This window comes from Solea solea, chromosome 1, assembly GCF_958295425.1.
Source record: "Solea solea chromosome 1, fSolSol10.1, whole genome shotgun sequence".
In the NCBI taxonomy this organism is placed as follows: domain Eukaryota; kingdom Metazoa; phylum Chordata; class Actinopteri; order Pleuronectiformes; family Soleidae; genus Solea; species Solea solea.
Window position 1 is genome coordinate 6,212,933 of NC_081134.1, and position 20,148 is coordinate 6,233,080.

The 20,148-nt window shown below is 45.9% G+C and overlaps 2 protein-coding genes across 2 annotated transcripts; both read left to right on the forward strand.

Moving 5' to 3' along the window:
• The first annotated feature begins 6,045 nt into the window (after positions 1 to 6,045).
• On the forward strand, positions 6,046 to 9,864 carry LOC131460721 (protocadherin-8-like). The gene is made up of 3 exons (XM_058631464.1): positions 6,046 to 8,859; positions 8,950 to 9,175; positions 9,462 to 9,864. The coding sequence occupies exons 1-3, from the start codon at positions 6,397 to 6,399 to the stop codon at positions 9,812 to 9,814; spliced, it is 3,042 nt and encodes a 1,013-aa protein (XP_058487447.1). The 5' UTR covers positions 6,046 to 6,396; the 3' UTR covers positions 9,815 to 9,864.
• Positions 9,865 to 11,437: 1,573 nt separating this feature from the next.
• Positions 11,438 to 19,597, forward strand: LOC131462183 (leukocyte cell-derived chemotaxin 1-like). Its single transcript, XM_058633202.1, has 7 exons — positions 11,438 to 11,576; positions 11,967 to 12,107; positions 13,115 to 13,255; positions 14,515 to 14,628; positions 17,148 to 17,298; positions 17,920 to 18,029; positions 18,675 to 19,597. The coding sequence occupies exons 1-7, from the start codon at positions 11,505 to 11,507 to the stop codon at positions 18,897 to 18,899; spliced, it is 954 nt and encodes a 317-aa protein (XP_058489185.1). The 5' UTR covers positions 11,438 to 11,504; the 3' UTR covers positions 18,900 to 19,597.
• The last annotated feature ends 551 nt before the right edge of the window (positions 19,598 to 20,148 follow it).

Here is a 20,148-nt window from a genome sequence, read left to right on the forward strand (position 1 = left end):
ACCAACACATCACGTGCAGCTCATCTGCATGCTGGTGCCTATACTTCTAAATGCACGAGGAGGAGGAGGAGGAGGAGGAAAAAACAAAGGGGGAGACATAACTTCACATGAGTGATATCCACACGTCAGCCGTTTCACTCCCTCCCTCCATGCTTCTCTTAACTCATCCACCCCATCTGTTCTTCCACAGGACACACATTCTGGCACAGTGCAACCATCAGGTATGCACACACACACACACACACACACACAGCCCGAAACCTATTAAATTAACATGTGTTAACTTTATTAAACTTTAACTGTTTTGTGTGATAATACTGGAACTATTTACCTTAATGTTTATTTCACACAAATGTCTCTGTGTCATGTCCATTTAAAACAATGTTGAATCGTTTCTTTTTCTTTTCTTTATTGTTGGTTAATGTTATTTAAATTGTTGGGAAAGTGTATTGAAGATGGTGATGTTTTCATTATTAGTTGTGTCTGTAATTTGTTGTTGTTTCAGAAGATGTTAGTTACATATTGATTTAGTTTGATTAAGTTTTCTTTCTCTATTCAGTGTTCCATTCCTCAGTGTCTGTCAATGGGATTGGGGTTTAATAATAATTTAAACAAAAACAGAAGTTTATCTTGAGAGGAAATGAGGCACTTGGAGAAAACCTGTTCTCACTAACCACAAGCTTTTAAATTCTCCCCTTCACATCCTCCTGCTCCCATGTTACTCCCACCACACATTGCTCCTTTATTCGGGCCTGATGTGAGAATGTTTATGTGCGCTCCTCCTGCTGACCTCCTCTGGAACCCGCTCCAGAAAAAGCAGTGATGGACACAGCTCGAGACAAAAGCTGTTGAGACTCAAAAGCAGTGAAAGGGAGAATTGGGGACGGGGAGGTGGGAGGAGTTGTGTTCTGCAGGGGCGAAAGGACCGTGCGAGCCTTTAAATCATCATCTGAAACTCATTAGAAAGCTGGCGGGGCCGGGCGGAGACGGCCGCACAGATTGCGCGCTCCCGAGCACAATACTGGTAATGAAGTGGAAGCGGGGAGGGAGTGACCGCGGACAGATTTCTTTACACTAGTTACTCCACTGGCCCTAAAGTTTCCCCACAATCTGTATGAGGGTGTAAAAAGCTGTATTCATGAGATGTTAACCGTTTTGTTCGTCGGGAGGAATTTATTCAAAGTGTTGCAGCAATCAGCGACAGATGGGCTGGAAGGTGATGGATCGGAGCAGAAGTTAACTAAGAGAGAAGCTGAATGGATGTGTTTAATGTTACTGGACGTTATCAGTCTGGTGCCAGTCTATGCATGATGCTCCATTCAGGCCTGAGCCACAGCAGCTCTCTGCCTGTCGCTGCTGTCATTAAACTGTTATTATTGGCAGGACAGGAGAGGAGTGCGCCCACGTGTCCAGCAGTTGACTTTGTAACCTCACTTATACAACATAAGTTATAGTTATGTCAAGTCAAATCAACTTTATTTCTTTAAAAACATCCAGGGTTGACCAAAGAGTTAAAGGCACAGCAACAAGGTATAAAACATGAACTCAATAAAAAGTAGATAAAGTAAGATAATAAAAAGGTAAAAATCTAGATAGAAGTGTCCGGGCTGACTATTCCTATCCTGAAGTGAAGGCCAAGAAGAAGAGGTGAAAGTGGTGAAAGTGATTTAAAATGTTCAATAGTGGTGTTCAGACTTCATTTGCCTGGGTAAATCGTTCTAAAAGTAAAAAAAGGCAAAAGGCCGCCCAGAGTTTTTAGTCTGGATTTTGGCACAACTAAAAGCAACTGTTATTAGAGCTGAAGAAGAAGGATTTCAGAGAGGTAAGATGGTGTCAAACCATTAAGAATGGGATTAATTAGCATTGTTAATCGTTATCACACAGCGTTCTTAGTGAGAACACTAAGGGATAATATACATTCCTTAACCATCATCTAAATGACCAAACCTACCTCGACCCAGGGCTGGCCCAAGCCTTTATGGGGCTCTAAACTGAATTTGATTTGGAGGGGGGCCCTACCAGTACCCCCCCCCCCCCTTTATTTTATTTTATTTAGCTGGGCAAAATAATTCCCAGTAATCTGTGTGGTTTGTGTTTCCACTGCACCTCAAAGTTCTTGTCACAATCAGAGTGTTGCTGATGACGTACAGTCAGAACATTTAACACAGCGGCCAATCGCTACATTGGGTCTGTTTCCCGAAACCCATTTCATTTTACTAAACAAGAAAGAAGACGTGTTTGGTTTGTGCAAATCAAGCTTCAAAATAGTTTTCACCTATCACTCTGAGCTGAAGCTAAAGTTCCTGGTAATCCCCAGTCGCTAGTATAGGCACTTCTTTCGGAGGAAAGTTCGGGTCGAGGGGAAGTTTTTCCCTAATTTCAGTGGAAACACGCTGAGGTTTTTCAAAATCCCGGCAAAATGAGAAAAGTTCCTGCGATGGAAAAAGGGGCGATTGATTCAAACATAACACTAAAAAATATTGCATACATTAGTGTCACTCTTTAACATTAGCGGGCAGTAAAACCACAAAAGGGTTCTAGTATTAATTTGCACTTCCTTATTCAAAGTGAAGCTCTGAGTGTGTTGATACTGGACTTGAATTAAACAAGTAAATCAGTTTAATGACTTTGGTTTTTAAAACTTAAGACATGTGAAAGTGTGCACTAATCTTCAACCAAAAAACCTAAGATAAACACTATTTCTAATCTAAAATATCTAGAGTTTATATATTTATATCTAGACTCTGCCTTGACCTAATTGTAACCTTAAGACTCAAAAACACTCTTTAAAGTTGTGAAAAAGTCATTGTAAAGATAAGTTTGAATCAAAATGTGACCTCAACAGCCTGCATGCAATCACACTGATCATTAAGTTGTCAATAAGTGATTACTGAATTGATCGACTATTGTGGGAATCGATTAATTGCAGATTCCAGTATATAAAATAAAAGTTCCTTAAATATGAATTGTTTTATGGTTTGGTCTTCTATAACAGTAAAGTGAATATGACACACTATGTGCCACTGTACGTGAAGGTGACAGTGGAGAGCAATAATGCTGGAACTATATATACTTTCCTGTAGGTGATAATTAGTAGACCTGAAGAAAGCGTGACCTGCTGAGACCCACATTATCAGAGATGCTGTTTGCCTTGTATAACGCGCACAGACACTTATTACAACAAACTCTATCTGTGTTAGAGCCTCAGCTCAGGCTTTTTTTTTATTATTGTTATTGTCCTTATGTAAGAGAGGCGCAGCACAAAGGCGCCCTAATTAACCTGCGCGCTCCTTCATCATGTCTCAATTTGGACGAGAGTGTCAGAATAATACAGGTCGAATGAGCGCAATCTCGCCCTCATGCGCGTGAAGTGCAGCAGAGGCCGTGACACAACTTTCTCAAGTGAAGCTCTCACTCAATCAGTGATGGGGCCCATTCACTCCTAATCATTTCCATCAATAGTGAGTGGAGGATGAGGCCATTATGGGCAGAGTGCGGCTCCTCTGGTGAAGAGGCGATAATTGGATAATTAGTGCGGGGAACCAATTAGGACTGTGTGCGCGTGATGGCACGCGAGTTAGGCAAAGGTTAGCAGTGGTGGTGGTGGGTTTGGAGGAGGAGGATGAAGAGGCTTCTGTGCTCTGATCGATCATCTTAGACACGCACACACTAACTCTCCCTTTCTCACCCTCCTGCTCTCCCCCCCTCCCTCCCTCCTCTCCTTCCAGCGTTTATCTGCTGGACAAAAGAAACCAAATAGACCATTTCCATCTCAAAGACTTAAGCCCCCAACAAGAGGCAGGGACCGGGCGACGAGCTTCAGACTCCAAATACCCGGCGATCACTAGAGCAAATGGGACCACAATGCTGAAGAGAAGACGAAGAGAAAGAGATGGTGGTGGAGGGGGTTCCTCCTCCAAAGATGTATTTATATATGTTAAAGAAAATGCTAATATGTCTCGTGAACAATGGAAGGGATTTGGGATTTGGGAGACTCACTCTAATTCCACTATTGTTGAACTCGCGTGCAGACGGCCGAGTCTGACACGGTGGTCACGTGAAAGAATTATTATAAGTTCTTTTTTTTTTAGTTCCTTTAGGTGTGTGCATGAATGAATGAATGGATGGATGGATGGATGGTGTCCCTCTTTCGATTGCACGCGCGCGCACATACACGCACGTGCAGAGATTTTAATCCACGAGACGAGACGAGACTCAGTGCAGTGAGATTTGCCTTTGATTGCTCTTTAAATACCATCAGATTTAATACATGAGAAACTCTCTCAGCAGACCTCCTACCTGTTCCATGCAGTTTGAGTGAATAAATGAATGAATGGATGAATGAATGAATGAATGAATTGTCTTTTTTTCATCCCCCATCAGTCTTCTCCAGCAAATGAATCACAGTTGCATCATTTATTCCAGATTACAACATGGAAATGGACGTTTTCTAACTCAAAGTCCCAGCTATATTATTTTTCATTAACTGGTTGGAGAGTGGCAGCCATGTTTCTGTAAGACTCGTGTATGAGAGCTGTTAATTTTGTTTTCGGTGTGTGTAATTACTCACAGAGTGATGCCTCTTATCCCCCAGGACAGGCCTGACTGTGTCTATAACTATGCAAGCTGCTTGTTGCCCATTCAGGTGTCTCCTATTTGACTTTCTGTGGCAGATGGGTTCTTTGTAGAACATGCCAAGTGATATTAGCTTCTAATGCAAGTGTTGCCCCTGAAAAAGCTGAGTGTGTGTGTACGCGGGTGGAGAGTGGTGGTGGGGTGGGGGTGGGGGGTGAATAAGGAATGAGAGGCAGGGAGGGAGAGAGAGAGTCTGTGCAGAATGAGAAAATCTCTTAAAGAGCCGTGACGGGGCCCCGGTCGTTTTCTAAATGTATTTTAATAGCAGGGACCCTGATGTCCAGGCAATTCATCTCCCATCTCGCTGTAATGAAAGGAGTCGTGGTCGGGCCCGGGACACAAAGGCTGCCTGTGGCTCTGCCCCATTATGCTGCAGTATGAGGCACAGGGCTGCGTGGAGGCGGCGGGAGTTATAGGGCCCCCACGGACTGCAGCTCAGGGGCCACAATACCGGTGTGGACGGCTGCAAAGGGAGACCCTGCCACGCCATTATCCCGTCTGCTACTAACGAGGGCTTCATATACGCCTTTGATATAATCTCACTTTAGAAATCCCGATAAATCCCCCCCCCCCCCCCCTCCTAAATACGTTTCCAGCCAAATCCCATTTGTAACGGCTTCGTGGAAGGGTGCGTGAGAGCGCGCGTGACCGCTCTGTTCAGGCAGACGAGGCCAGGGAGAGTCGCATGTTAAACCGGGTCGTTACACCGGCTTTCATTTAAAAAATAAAGAAATCCCCTCTCGCGCGCACAAGACAGAGATCTCGTGAGCGGATCTGAGACTAAAATCAATGTTTATATGGATCTTTCACTCAGAAATGATCCGATGTGCAAACAATTACTGGAATACACCGGGGGATGAATAATAGAAGGCAACGCAAATTTATGGAATGTATTAATGAAAGTAAAATGAGCTGATGCTATTATTACCACCGTGCAGTTACAACACATTTCTGTTTGGATCCGTGGCACAGCAGTTACTCAGCATAAGCTGTATCAGCATTATCAAAGTATATGAAATCTTATTTGTGTGCATGAGTTGATCAGAACACTGTGGAGAACAAAAAAAAGGGGGGGGGGTTAATGTCGTTTTTTTTCCTTCATGAAGTTATTCCCCTGATCAGATGTGGAGAGGTCATATACAGTGGGACAGTTGGGAGTTGTCAGTGACTGGTTTTACACGGGTGGGTTGCACATGGACACGCGCGTGGGGATAAATCTGTGAACACAGAAGGTGCGCCTATATGGACAGACACTTGTATTCAAATGCTTTGTCCTCTATCTCAGGGACACTGCGCATCTCTGTGAGCTCTCTCTCCCCCGTGTGCCGGTGCGCAGACTCGTTGAACATAAACAAGCAACGGAAACTGAAGCTGTATTAAATCAAACCCCGCGTTCAGCCCGCACACTCGCTGCCAAGTTTCCCCGCACAGTTCAGGAATTTTTAAACGGGGCTTTAGAGCTTTTTCAGAAGTCTCCCCCTTTTCCCTCTCAAAGCCCGGATTGGCCACAGTGCGGCTCATTTGCATGCCTCCCCATATAAACCCTCCTGCAGACACTGCAGCCCTTCTTGCGCTGAGAGCAGCACAACTCCAGAACAGAGAGCTGAGCGCATATACAGTGCGCAACCAAAGACAAATGGAATATTTATGAAAGGGTTTATACTAACAAAGAGTCGACAGTTGCGTTGTTTTGACCTTAAATTGGACTCACTACGGACACTTTGCTGAATTTCACATTATTTTCGGAGTGAAGCTCTCAAGATGGGAGGAATAGGGTGGAACGGGCTGCTGGTGCTCGTGTGCGTCTCTTTGACAAGCATCTCTGCTGTCACACAAGGAAAAACGATTAAATATCAGACATTTGAGGAAGACGCGCCGGGGACAGTGATTGGAAACTTGGCCAAGGACATCTCCTCCTCTCCCTCCTTGTCGGGAGGCTCCAGGAACAATTTCAGGATGATGAAACAGTTCAACTCCTCTTTCATCCGTCTGAGGGAGAGCGACGGGCAGCTGACCATAGGAGAGAGGATAGACCGGGAGCGGATCTGCAAACACACCCTGCACTGCCTCATCGCTTTCGACGTGGTCACCTTCTCCAAAGAGCAGTTCAAACTCATCCATGTCGAGGTGGAGGTCAAGGACATCAACGACAACTCCCCCGAGTTCCCACGGAAAGAGTCGAGTCTGGAGATCTCCGAGAACACAGCGGTGGGCACGCGGATCCCACTGGACTTTGCCGTGGATGAGGACGTTGGTGTGAACTACATCCAAAGCTACCAGATCTCCGTTAATAGTCACTTTTCAATCGACGTGCTCAGCAGAGCCGACGGGGTTAAATATGCGGAGCTGGTGCTTATGAAGGAACTGGACCGGGAGACGCAGTCGTCTTACGCGCTGGAGCTTGTGGCCATGGACGGAGGGAACCCGTCCCGCACCGGAACCACGCGCATCAACATCAAGGTGAAAGACTACAACGACAACAGCCCGGTGTTTGACAGGAGCAGCTTCTCCGTGGACTTGCCCGAGGACGCGCCCGTGGGCTCGCTCCTACTGGACCTGAACGCTGAGGACCCGGACGAGGGTCTGAACGGTGAGGTGGTGTACGGGTTCGGTCACCAGGTCCCCCAAGAAATACGACAACTCTTCAGAGTTGACAGGAAGACGGGGCGGCTCACTCTGGAGAGCCCGATTGACTTTGAAAGTAAGAAGACGTACGAGTTTGACGTCCAGGCCACCGATCTGGGTCCGAACCCGAGCCCGGCAATCTGTAAAATAGTAGTGCAGGTGCAGGACGTGAACGACAACGCACCGGAGATCTCCATCACCCCCATGACGTCCATCACGGCGGGGATAGCGTACATCACTGAGGCTGCAGCCAGAGAGAGTTTCGTGGCGCTGGTCAGCACCTCGGACAGAGACTCTGGCGCAAACGGACAGGTGCACTGCACACTGTACGGACACGACCACTTCAAACTGCAGCAGGCATACGAGGACAGCTTCATGATCGTGAGCACCAGCCCCTTAGACCGGGAGAAGATCCCCGAATATAACTTGACAGTGGTGGCGGAAGATCTGGGCTCCCCGCCCTTCAGGACCATCACTCAGTACACCATCAGACTGACGGACGAGAACGACAACGCGCCGGTGTTCAGTAAACCGGTGTATGAGGTGGCGGTGGTGGAGAACAACGCTCCAGGTGCGTACATCACCACGGTAGTGGCGCGGGACATGGACATGGGGTCAAACGGGAAGGTCAGCTACAAATTGGCGGACACCTACTTAATGGGCTCCCCCATCTCCACCTTTGTGTCCCTGGACCCGGCCAGCGGCTCACTGTACGCGCTCCGCAGCTTCAACTATGAGGTGATGAAGCAGCTGGAGCTGCGCATCACGGCCAGTGACGGCGGCTCCCCGCCTCTGTCCGGCAGCGCTAACGTCTATGTGAGGATAGTGGACCAGAACGATAACGCACCCGCCATCACTCACCCGCCTCTCTATAACGGCTCCGCTGAGGTCCTGCTGCCCCGGGACGCACCGACCGGCTACGTCATTACGCGGGTGGAGGCGCGCGACGCGGACGAGGGCGTGAACTCGGATCTTTCCTTTGGTTTAGCCACCGGTGAACCCTACGTGCTCTCAGTAAACAAAGCCACCGGGGAAATCTACCTGAACCAGGTTCTCAATCACGACGTGGACGAGACCCTGACTGTGACTGTGACAGTGAGTGACAACGGGAGACCCGCTCTCACCTCCACGGCCACGCTCCACTTCCTCGTCGTGGCGGGCGCCCCGCTGAGCGACAGGACAGTGTACCAGTCACCAGGCGGGGGTGACGAGGTGCACGCGCAGTGGGACCTGTCCGTGGTCATTATTGTCGTCCTCGCGGGCAGCTGCACGCTCCTGCTGCTCGCCATCATACTCATCGCCACCACCTGCAACCGGCGCAAGCACGACAAAGGTGGAGAAGACAGCGACTCATACGGGGAGAAGGGCACACTGGAGCGTGGCAGCAGGAGTCACGTGGCGGACAACCCACTAATCCCTCTCCACGGGGCCGCGGCAGGGACAGCATTTGATGGTCACTCTTACGGCAGCCAGTCCGGGGGCTTCACCTCAGCTCACCCCGGGAGCAGTGACCTGTGCTCGGCGTCAGAGGACGGCAGCGAGGTGCCATGTGTGTACGACTCTGACAGCAACAACAAGCAGCGTGGGAATAAACACGAGGTGAGACGCGTTTTGGTACCTTAAAGTGGGGAGTGTGTGTGTGTGTGTTCATCCAGCAGAAATTCACCTCTCTCCTCTGTTTTTTTGCAGGGATACTCTACTCTGCCCGGTTATGGGAATGGAAAGGAGGCAGTGAGACCCATCACCATCTGGAAGGGAAACTCATACACCACAATCTCTGCCAGAGACCCGGCCTTTAGTGGCAAAGACAGCGGGAAGGGGGACAGCGACTTCAATGACAGCGACAGTGACGTCAGTGGAGACGCTGGACTGAAGAGAGACGGCACTGTGGTTCCTCCCATGGGTGGCCAAAATGGTAAAGACTAAACATATTTAAATGAATGGATAGTTTTAATATACTTTGTCACATGCAGGAACATTTTTCTTGGACTGAAGTGCTGCACACTTAAATGCCTTCACATCATTTAACATAAAAACAAAACTACTCAGGCTGTACCAAATCACAACAAAGAATCCACTTTAGTGCATGTACACAGGACATGACACATACTGCACATACTTAGTGATAAAAAGAATTCAATTAAATGGTTGAGTTTAAAATTAGGGCACTTTTCTAACTTCTGTTTCCTCTCGTCTCTCAGCTCTGTGGGCTTGCACCAGTGAATGCAAGGTCCTGGGTCACTCAGACCGCTGCTGGAGTCCCTCAGCAGTGAGAGCCAACGTGGCCCCTTCTCCGGCCCCGACCCTCTCCTCCTTCAGCAGCCTCCCCAAGACGGCCTCCCTGCCCCGGGACCCCAACCGCAGGGACAACTACAACCAGGCCCAGATCCCCAAAACAGTGGGTCTGCAGAGCGTGTACGAGAAGGTGCTGCACAGAGAGTTCGACTACGTCATGGTCTCGTCACCGCAGCCCGTGAGGGCCCAGGAGATCAGTGACATAACCATCCCTGTTTACACCCCCACCCCGACACACTGCCCCAACAACGAGGCCTGAACTAGCACTCTCAACAGCAATGTAAAGTTTATTTAATTTATGAATCATTGACAAGGTGCAAGTGTGCATATACATATATATATATGTATATACACTGAATAAGTTTATATGTGAATATTTGTGTTTTTGTTTAACTGCAAAAGCCACATTTTGAAGTCAATCAAATGAGTTTGTTGGACATGAACTGTATCATATGCAAAGCTTTGTACATAAACAGAGATTTTATTTTTTATAATAGTAAGAATTAAATGCAAAGACGTGTACATGTATATATATACATATATATATATGAATTATAATTATTGACCTTTAAGCATGCTGACTATTTAAAATGGCCCCTGTTGAGGTCGAGGGCCTGTGACAAAGCTGATGAAATGATTTGAATGCAATAATAAGTCATTGTACAGATTTCTGTTTTTTTTTAATTATTATTATTATTATTATTATGGCCATCGCGATATTCGGAGAGAAAATAAAAGTTTGAAATACAGTTCTGAGCAACTGAGTGATGAGTGTTTATTCAGGGGAGAAGAAGCTGTTTGTGAATGCTCTGGAGGAGTCAGGACATCAGTCAAGACAGGCCAACAGGGGTCGCTGTTATTGCAGCACTCAGCCTCTGTCCTTGCAGTCCAGTGAAGAAGGTCAGATAAGTTTTTTTTCTTTTCCCTTTCTCTCTTTTGTGAACATGATTCTTCTGGGGAGATGCCAGAGCAGACGCCAAGGTTTCCTAACAAATCACTCAGGCGAAAACCTTCAGAGGTATTATTTTCATCTGTGTGGATGTAAAGGTGCAATTTCGCAACAAAAGGAATTGAAGACGTGTGCTCAGGGTTTTCCACCTAATTTGTGCGCAAGAAACAGCTCATATGCATATAAGGAAGTCTAATAAGCAGCCAAACAGTTGAAATGCGCTGAAGAACGTGACGTCCTTATGAATAAAACTTCCTTTCTCCTGTCAGGATGTTTTCTTGTCTATGTGCCAAATGCGCACGGCGCGCGCTCCTTACGTAATTCCCCCTCTACTATAATCACGCATTCAGGACACACACACACACTTGCCGAAGTGTCCCGGAGAGACAGAAGACACACGGTGGAGGTAAAGATGCAGCACTGTCACGGTGCACACGGTGTTTGTGGCGGATGGAGAGGAAAGGTGCGACATTCCGCCTGAGTCACCTCTGACCTGCATAGGAGGGAGGGGCGGGTGGAGGGAGAGAAGGTGTGCGAGGGTGATTCGAGGAGACAGCCTCACCACCACCTCCTTCCCTCCATCCTTCCACCATATTATTATTTACTGAATCAATGCCACTCTGCTCACAGACAGACGTTGCCGTAAAGCTTACCGATATTAAATTCTAAGGATCACAGCAGGGATCACACTCATGTACACGAGCAGCCCTGCGTGTGATGTTCAAAGGGAAATGATGGAAAGGGATTCAATGAAAGAGAGAATAACTTCTCGTAAAGAGTTGATCAACAGCTGGAGGTCCGAATTACTTATTTATATAATTCACAAAACCTGTATATACAGGATAAGAATGGAAGTTTGGAACGAGTGGCGCGTAAAAACGCAACGGGAGGAGTGACCATCCTCCTCTTCCTCCTCCTCCTCCTCCTGAGAGAAAAGTGGTAGTGGGGGTGTTAGTGGAGAGGAGTGGAGTGGGGTTTCCTCGCGTGTTTGACTCCAGTCATGGCCGGGAGCTCAGAGAAAGTACCGATCGCCTCTGCGGGACCTGAGGACCTGCAGCAGTTCATGCCGCCGGTGAGTGTTTGTTGAGACTGTAACACCTTTAATTCATTCATTTACCAACATTCTTTTTTAATGGGGGACCCAATTCATGTAAAAGACAAACTGACTTTAAGTGTAAATCGTGACAAGAGCATACAGTTTCCTGACTGTTTTCACTGTAGTTTCTGATGTATCTTAAATAGGCATTTTTCAAGTCACGCAGTCAATTTCTCTATTGTGTCTTTTATTTCTTTACCTTTTCAAAAGTTGCACACTGACCTCATCTGTAACTGTGTCTCTATCATAAACATGGACATCACCTTAGGCTACTGTCATGTACTCGGGTTATATAATCTAAAGCATATTGTTTATGGCCATGTTGTCATACTGCAGTGATGCATCTAAACTCACATACCTATATAGGCCTACTCGGCTGTGGCGGTCAAGCCTGCTGCCACCGGCCGCCTCCTGAAGGCCGGACTTGCTGTGCTCATTGCTGGAGCCTTGCTTCTTCTTCTGGGAGCAGTTGGAGCGTTCTATTTCTGGAACAACAATGAAAAACATGTAAGAAGCACATTTTTTGGATTATAATTATCCCTATTATCTTCATGTTTGTGTCCGTATGTAGTTTAGTTTTCATAGAGCAAAGATAATAGAGGGAGGAATTGGGTGTTCGCCTTATATAAAATGTGTTTTCACTTATCCTTATCCTAAATGATGTTAACTTAGAACATGGTTCATAAAGGTGCTCTTCACCACATATAGAGAACAGTTCTGTCTCCTGGTTTGACTGTATATTTGCTGGCGTTATCCAAGATATTCAGGTTTAAATCCGTGCAGCCACTTCCAATTTGAAACATCTTATTTTGAGGTGTTTGCTATGTTGAAGTCTTTAAAAGCATGTGTGTCAGTTGCCAGAAAAATGAGATTCAGCCCCTCGGAACACACTAGTGTATGAAGGCTTTCAGTTGAAAATCTGATCAGTCTATCGTTTATTTTTATTTTTTAAATATAATTAAACTTTTTAATTAGTTTGAATTAAAGTTGGATCTTTTTTTGTAATATATGTAAACAGAAAAATATGTAAAATAACATGGTACAGTGTGAGGTAAAGGTCAGTGAATGGAGTCCTTGTGTATGCGTGTGTGTGGCTGGGGGTGGGGGTGGGGGTGGGGGTGGTAATGGTGTGTGAGGAGCCTCTGGTCCGGCTGATGCTCCAGGGGCAAGAGGTGTAAGACATGAGAGGCAAAATGCAGCTCTCGGGCTCGTTCCTTTTCCAATATGAAGTCTGAAAATACCATTAGGACAAGATGAAAAGGCTCTGTAGAAGGGTCATCATCAGCCAGAGGTGTAAGGATTTATTCTTTTAAACAAGCCTGAATGAACATGTATGTGTGTGTTTGTGTGACTGAAAGAAAAACATCAAGAATAGAGAGGTTGTATGTGTGAGGAGAAGACGTCCAAGGTAAGACTGGAGGAGAGAGAGTGAAAGGGAGAAGGCTGGGGAGGTGGGGTGACTCTCATACCTTACATGCCAGTCTGGAACCTTCTGTGTGTGTGTGTGTGTGTAGGTCTACAATGTCCACTACACCATGAGCATCAATGGCAAAGTGGAGGAGGGTTCAATGGAAATCGACACGGCCAAAAACATGGAGAGATTCAGCACAGGCAGCGGGGCCGACGAGGCCGTGGAGGTCCACGACTTTGAGATTGTGAGTTGAACAGTCAAGAGTATCAGCTGTGTCACATCAAAGCAGCTTCATCATCAACATGGACACCAGCTCTCTTGCTTTGAGCATGTTGGAGAGGAGAACATCAGATCTGTTGAACCTTGAAAAAGAGGAGAGAAAGATAGAGAGAGAGAGAGAGGGGCTCATCGCAGCTGCAGAGAAGTTAATAAGTAGACATGTTATCTCCTGTGGACCAATCAGTGATGGGATACATTGTCCCTCCAATTTTCATTTAAAAAATAAATAAATAAAAAATCACACTGGTGGTGTCTGACCTTTAATTACCGCTAACCAGACTAGTGAAGCTACAATTTTGGCCTTTCAACAATTAAAACCTCGACCTTTAATCACATACCATCTCTGCGAGAGCAATTCTTCAATCTCAGATACAATGTAAATATCACAATCATCAAGTCGTCAAACATTATGAGGAGAGTCAAGCCTCGCTCGCAGTGCTTCCTCTTACTTAATGACACCTCCTCCTCTTACTAGAAATGATGGAGGCCTCCTGTTAGCTGCTCTCAGAGCTGCTGAAAGACGATTAGAAATCACTTCACTCACAGTCTGTGAGATACTGTACAATACACTAGCCACTATGAGCTGGTCAAAATGTGCCCTACTGTCTATGTTAAACAATCACTGGCCACTTTAAATATCAGCCAATCACACGAGACCGTGCATTTAGTCGTAGAGACATGGTGAAAATGACCTGCTAGAGTTCAGAGTAGAAAAGAAAGGTTGATGTAAATGACTGTGAATGTGGCATGGTTGTCGGTGCCAGACAGACTGCTTAGAGTTTTACAGAAACTGCACATCTACTGTGATGCACAGTCATCTTTAGGGTTTACAGGGAATGGTCAGAAAAAGACAAAATGTCCAGTGAGCATCAGTTCTCTGGGGGAAAATGTCTTACTAAAGCCAGAGGTCAGACAAAAATGGCCAGATATGGTTTGAAATAACAAATAAGGCACCAGCAACTCAAATAATCACATGTTACTACCACATTAAGCTCCTGTGTACCTAATAAAGTGGCCAGTGTATGTAACCTGGGTTTTTTGTGTTGTTTGGATGGCTTCAATCATCATGTGATATTTAGGGGTTGGAGGGTGAGGATGGGCGAAAGAAGAAACTAAAAACTGTTCTGTTCTCTTGTTTCATTTCTGCGACTGTTGATGGTGAAACTGATCACAGAAAAACAGTTATAAAGTCCAGCTTATTGTTTGTACCTCTGACCACTCTAGGGGATCACAGGTATTCGCTTTTCAGGAGGAGAGAAGTGCTTCATCAAGACCGAGGTGAAGGCGAGCCTTCCTGATGTGGAGACTCTCAACAAGGAATCGATGACATTCAGTCTGGTGGGTTTGATTTATTCTCTTCTGAGAAAGTGTGTTCTCTACTAATATCTCCTTTCTATTGCAGGAATTTAACATCTATTGATCAGGGGAGGTTTTAAGAACATGAAACATCTTTCATGTGTTTTCACTGTGGGGCTGTTTTCAGGGGCTGTGTGTGAGACGGTGAATGATGCTCCTGACTGATTTTTCAGAACTTTTATCGAACTTTTTTCTTGATGTAGGAATCTTTGAGGGACAGTGAAAAGTGTTTCTCTAGTTATTTATACCGTTATTTCTGGTGGAACCACAGGCAGGGCCACTATGAAGTTGGTTATGGGCCGCATGTGGTCCACGGGCCGCCCATTTGAATAGACTGGCACTCAATGTCAAAATTTATTTATTAAATTAAATTTTAATTTAAAGCACAATTTATCGTTTGAATAAGGTTCTAAGAAGTCATCTGCAAGGATTTGTTAAAGTAAAGTGTAAAGTAATTGTTTGACATCACAGTGAACGAGAGGAGCTATAGTTGGTTTATACAGAGGATTTGAAATAGAGTAGTTTCATGTAAGCATGTTTAATCACGGGTAAGGGGTCCAGGTTACACCACAAATGGTAACAGCTCTGGACAGGTCGGGGTTGGACTTGGAGATAATTGCAGATAGTGCGTCAAATCTGGTCCAGAGCTGTGCAGGAGCAGGTTTGATAAAACGCCACGATGAAAGCAGATATCATCACTTTAATGTCTTTTCAACCGACCTAAGTTCAGCATTACTCTTGAACTTGCTGGGCCTGATTCTGAGTCTCTGAAATGATGCTGGAATTTACATTGCTGCTGCAAAAAAATTAAGCAGATGAAGAAGAAATGAGTTTGTTCACCTGGGTCTTGAGTTCCCACTAATGAAGATTGGAGCCAAAGCAGCTTAAAACTACTTTATTGCAAAGTCATTTGACCAGGGAGTGAATGTCGATTAAACATATTCACCCTGGTCATTAAACAGGTTTCGCTCAGTGGAAATGGGTTATAAGTAAAAGACTTCTTGCAGTGTTTTTACACTCTCTCCAAACCTATATATAATGTAAGGATAGAAGTTCGAACAAACAATTCTCCCTATTACAAGTCAGTGATGCATCAAATATTATTTTTGAAGCCGTTAAAAAAGCATAGTGCTGTTTTTAATAGTCAAAGTTGGATTTAAAGCATCGTGTGTTCTCTGCCGAGCTTCAGCTCTACACTACAAACTCTCAGCTGTGATATAACACTAATGTGTGCTGTGGAAGCATGAATCACCAAAACCAATGATAAACCGAGGAGACCTTTGCGATTCCCATGTGTGGGAAACCATCTCCCACTTAACAGTTATCTGCGCTATGATATAAAACAAACACACACACACACACACACACACAACATAATGTACAGTACCATATGTGTGCAGATTGGTATCACAACTCACAAACACCCGTGATGGTTCAATTGAGGCTGTCTGATAATTCAAATAATTTAGTTCTGCGTAAGCCTCGCATCCACATAAATCCACATTACCACGATTGCCCTCATGAATGTGTATGCACATAAACACTGACACAACAACACACACACACACACGAACAATCGCAAAATTAATTATCACGCAGGGCTGCTCTTATTGCCTCTCTCTGTCTCGTAAACGATCATTTATTTCACGTCTGTGCTTTTGTGTGTGTGTGTGTTGTTGCCTCTTTTTGCCTCATAAATGATCGTTTGGCCCTTTGTGTGTGTGTGTGTGTGTGTGTGGGGACAGGGAGATGTTGTTATAATGGTTGCTGCAGGCTGGTCATTTGCTATAATTTAGAGTGATGGCAAATCTGGGTTAGATAAGCAACAAACACACACACACACACACGCGCACACACACTCCCCATCCACAGAGAGTGGGTCAGATAAACTCTTATCTGTCAGCAGTAGAGAAGTAGAGCCCCCGCTCTTATTTTTCCCTTCAGCAAATCATTTGAGCTGGGGAAAAAAAAGAACAGCAGCAGCATTTGTGAAAGGTTTGGAGGATAACATACCCTAAACATATCTGTGGCGACTGCAGAGTGCAGCCCCCGGGAACAAATGCCTCTGGGCCAAATCATCCCCACAGAATTCCCCACTTACCTGTGGGGCCGTGTCACACAGTACATATGTTTACACAGTCTCTCCCCTGGAAACCTCATTAGGCATTGTGCAGAAACCTGTACATTTAGGACAAATGTAGCTCCTTCCCTTACCCCCGTTGATGAATCCTGACATTGCATATACTGTAAAGCTAAAAGTTGGTGCACAGCAAATCTGTATACGAAAGCCTTAAGGGCTTCTTCTTTTACTGCTTGATTTGGACCATTAGCGGCGCAGCATTAATGCAGATTACAATCCTACAGAATTTGAGGAGTGTGGTCTATTTAAAGGGGAGGAGTAGTCATAAAATGCATAAATGCTAATATCACTCCTTCAGGATCCAGATGTTTTTTTTTTCTGGCGTCTGATCGTCTCTTCTTACCCTTTTTGCCTTGTCAAGGACGACGAGGTGATGCCGGCCAAGTTTGAGGACGAGTTGATCTGGGTTGCAGCCGGCCCCCCCATTAGAGACTCCGCCTTCCTCAGCACCAAGATCAAGGACTTGTGCGGAGACCTGCCAATCTATTGGCTCCGCCCCACCTACTCACCCAGTAAGCCGTCAGACAGACTGCTCATGGATGAAAGTGCCGTGTGGTTTCACAACGCCATGCAGCGCCGGACACAACGTGACGAGTTTCACTGTTAACGTCAGGAGCTCTGTACGGACGAGAGCTGCTTCCAACGATACATGACGAGCTCGAAGTTAACGGTGAAACTCGTCACGTGTTCAGATCTCGCTCAGTCACACTAGAATGCAGTCCAACTTAGAAACGTGTCCGTTGGTCCCTGCAAACCATTAAAGTAAAGAATCACCAAAAACTACTCACTGCAGCTTTAAGATGTGAAAGTAAGAAAAGCAAAACAGACATAAAACAAAGAGGACGTGGGTCAAGCAATTGCAATTTATGCCAGTTTGCAATTGTTAAAGCGTCAGGAAGAAAAAAGCAAGAGCAAAAAAAGCTCTTTTTTTTATTGTCATAGTCAAAGACTAAACAGTTCTGTGCATGCAGGGGGGAGGTCAAACGTTCTCAAAACACAATTATATTCTACATCTGAGGACTTGAGAATGTTGCCTGAGACACGACTGTGCAATCAGGAGCTGGGCCACATTAGTGCCTCTCCCGCGCCTACATTTGGTCTGCTGTCAGATAGTGAGACTGTGATGTGTGCAGGCGGACAGAGGGAAAGGAGAGCCGTCCCCCGCCAGCGCCGCCAGACAGCTGGGGCCGCGGAGCCGGAGGAAGATGTGGAGGCAGAGTTCAACCCAGAGAACCCATATCATGTGAGTCAAACACAGCAACATGTACTTCACTTCTTCTTCTCCTGTTGTGTTAATGTCCTGCTACGCTCACAACTGTCCACTCAGATCTGAGGGACATCTAAGAAAAGAGAGACTCTCACAGCTGTGCAAGCGGCAGCAGATGCCGGGGTCACGGCGTTGTCTCGGCAAATCTGAGCGGGTGTGTTTTCTGTGCATGCTTTTTCTGTGCGAGGCTGTCCAAAGCTTTTCTTTCAGCACTGACGCTGTATGAATAATTCCACAACACCTCCCCCCTCCTTCTCCTGTGGCCCCTTATGCCCTGCTGAGCACACACAGACTCCCATTTATACACAGCCTGCAACCTCACCCTCTATGTTGGGCCCAACTTCCACTAATCCCTCTCCCTTCACACCATGAGCATCCCCCAACCCCTGCAACATGCTGCCGACAACCACAAAGGGGGGTAAACAGCGAGCGGTGTGCTGAAAAGAAAATATTTGACAACAAAAACCCACATCTGACAACATCCCCTCCTCCTCATTCTGCCTCTGTCAGAAATCCATGTTCAATTGGTTTGAAACTGGCTTCCGCTGCCGCTAAAAGACGTACGCCATCATATGACAGGATTCAGACACATCACAGTCTGACCCTCTCATCTTCTTTCAGAGGGGTCTCGAGGGCGAGCAGGAGAACATGAACATCGACCCCATGCTGGACCACCAGGGCGTGTGCTGCGCCGAGTGTCGCCGCGGCTACACCCACTGCCAGAGGATCTGTGAGCCGCTGGGAGGCTACCAACCATGGCCGTACCACTACAGAGGGTGCAGGGTGGCTTGCAGAGTCATCATGCCCTGCAATTGGTGGGTGGCACGCATCATGGGTCTCGTGTAGAAGCACACACCCAACGAGGAGGATGTAGAGGCCAGGATTTGAAGGAGGACGGGAGGGAGGGAGGGAGGGATGGGGTTCCAAGGGAGAGATGAAGGGGAAAGTTTAGCTTCTCATTTACACCTTGTTGTGACAAGGAACAGCATCAGTAACTATGCCCACACATTATAAGCGCATGGTGCAGAATCTAGGACACATGATCTCTCAAGATAAAAAGTCTTGTCTCTCTTTCTCAAAGAAAAATAATCTTAACTACAGCTCGTTGGCTGTCGAGAGAACATTATACAGTATCTGGTGATGATATGAAACTTCAAACTGGACTGTTTTCACTGAATCGTCAAATCAAAATGTCACTAATTCATCAGTGGGGAAATCAAGTGAGATTGTATTTATGTAGCTGACCTTTTTATGTTTCCCCCTCCTTCCTTTGCTATCTGATGTAAATAAATAAATAGGGTGCATAGAATCTCTATAGCAAGGCTTTATAGCACGTGTTGTTTGACTTTCCATGACTATAGTGAGAGATATTATTACTCCTGTGATTTTAACTCTTTCCTCACAGCTTTGTGAAAACACCGTGCTGTACGCGCTTCCTCGCACAATCTCTCATCTAGGTGTATTTTTATCTGCATTAAAGGAAGAGCAGTCTCAAAGTGCAATATCACTGAATAAACTTTTTTTAAGTAAACTTTCAAGCATCACTCGTCGTTTTATTTTTTATTCCAACCTACTCTGGAAATACATATTGCTCTTACATACCATCAGGGAACGGCCCCTCCTCCTCCTCTCTTTCACTTTTGACTTTTGAGAAGTGTCACATTTGGTAGCCGCTCTAAAGGCTTGAGCAGAAAGAAGTTTCCAGAGTCCTTTAATGTGGAGAGTTGTGGCTCTAGAACTCTTTAATGAGACTAAAGACTCTGTAGCCCGTCACGCTCCCAGATCTTACCCACGATGCAAACGCTTAGCTCCTTTTGATGTCACAGAGCTGCCTCAGGCGGGGGTAGGGGGGTTAGGATGGGGGCGGTGTGTTTGTGTGTCTCAGGGATAGTGTGTGTGTGTGTGTGTGTGTGCGAGTGTTGTGAAGATGTGAGTTCCATCAGAGTCACAAATGGGCGTCTGATCGTCACGAGAGATGAAACGATGTGTGATGAATTTAACACTTAACTCAGTGTGAGAGGCTTGATGATGCGGTTAGGAGGCTGATCCATATTAATGCTCTCTTGCCTCGACAGGACGCCTCCTCACAGTTACA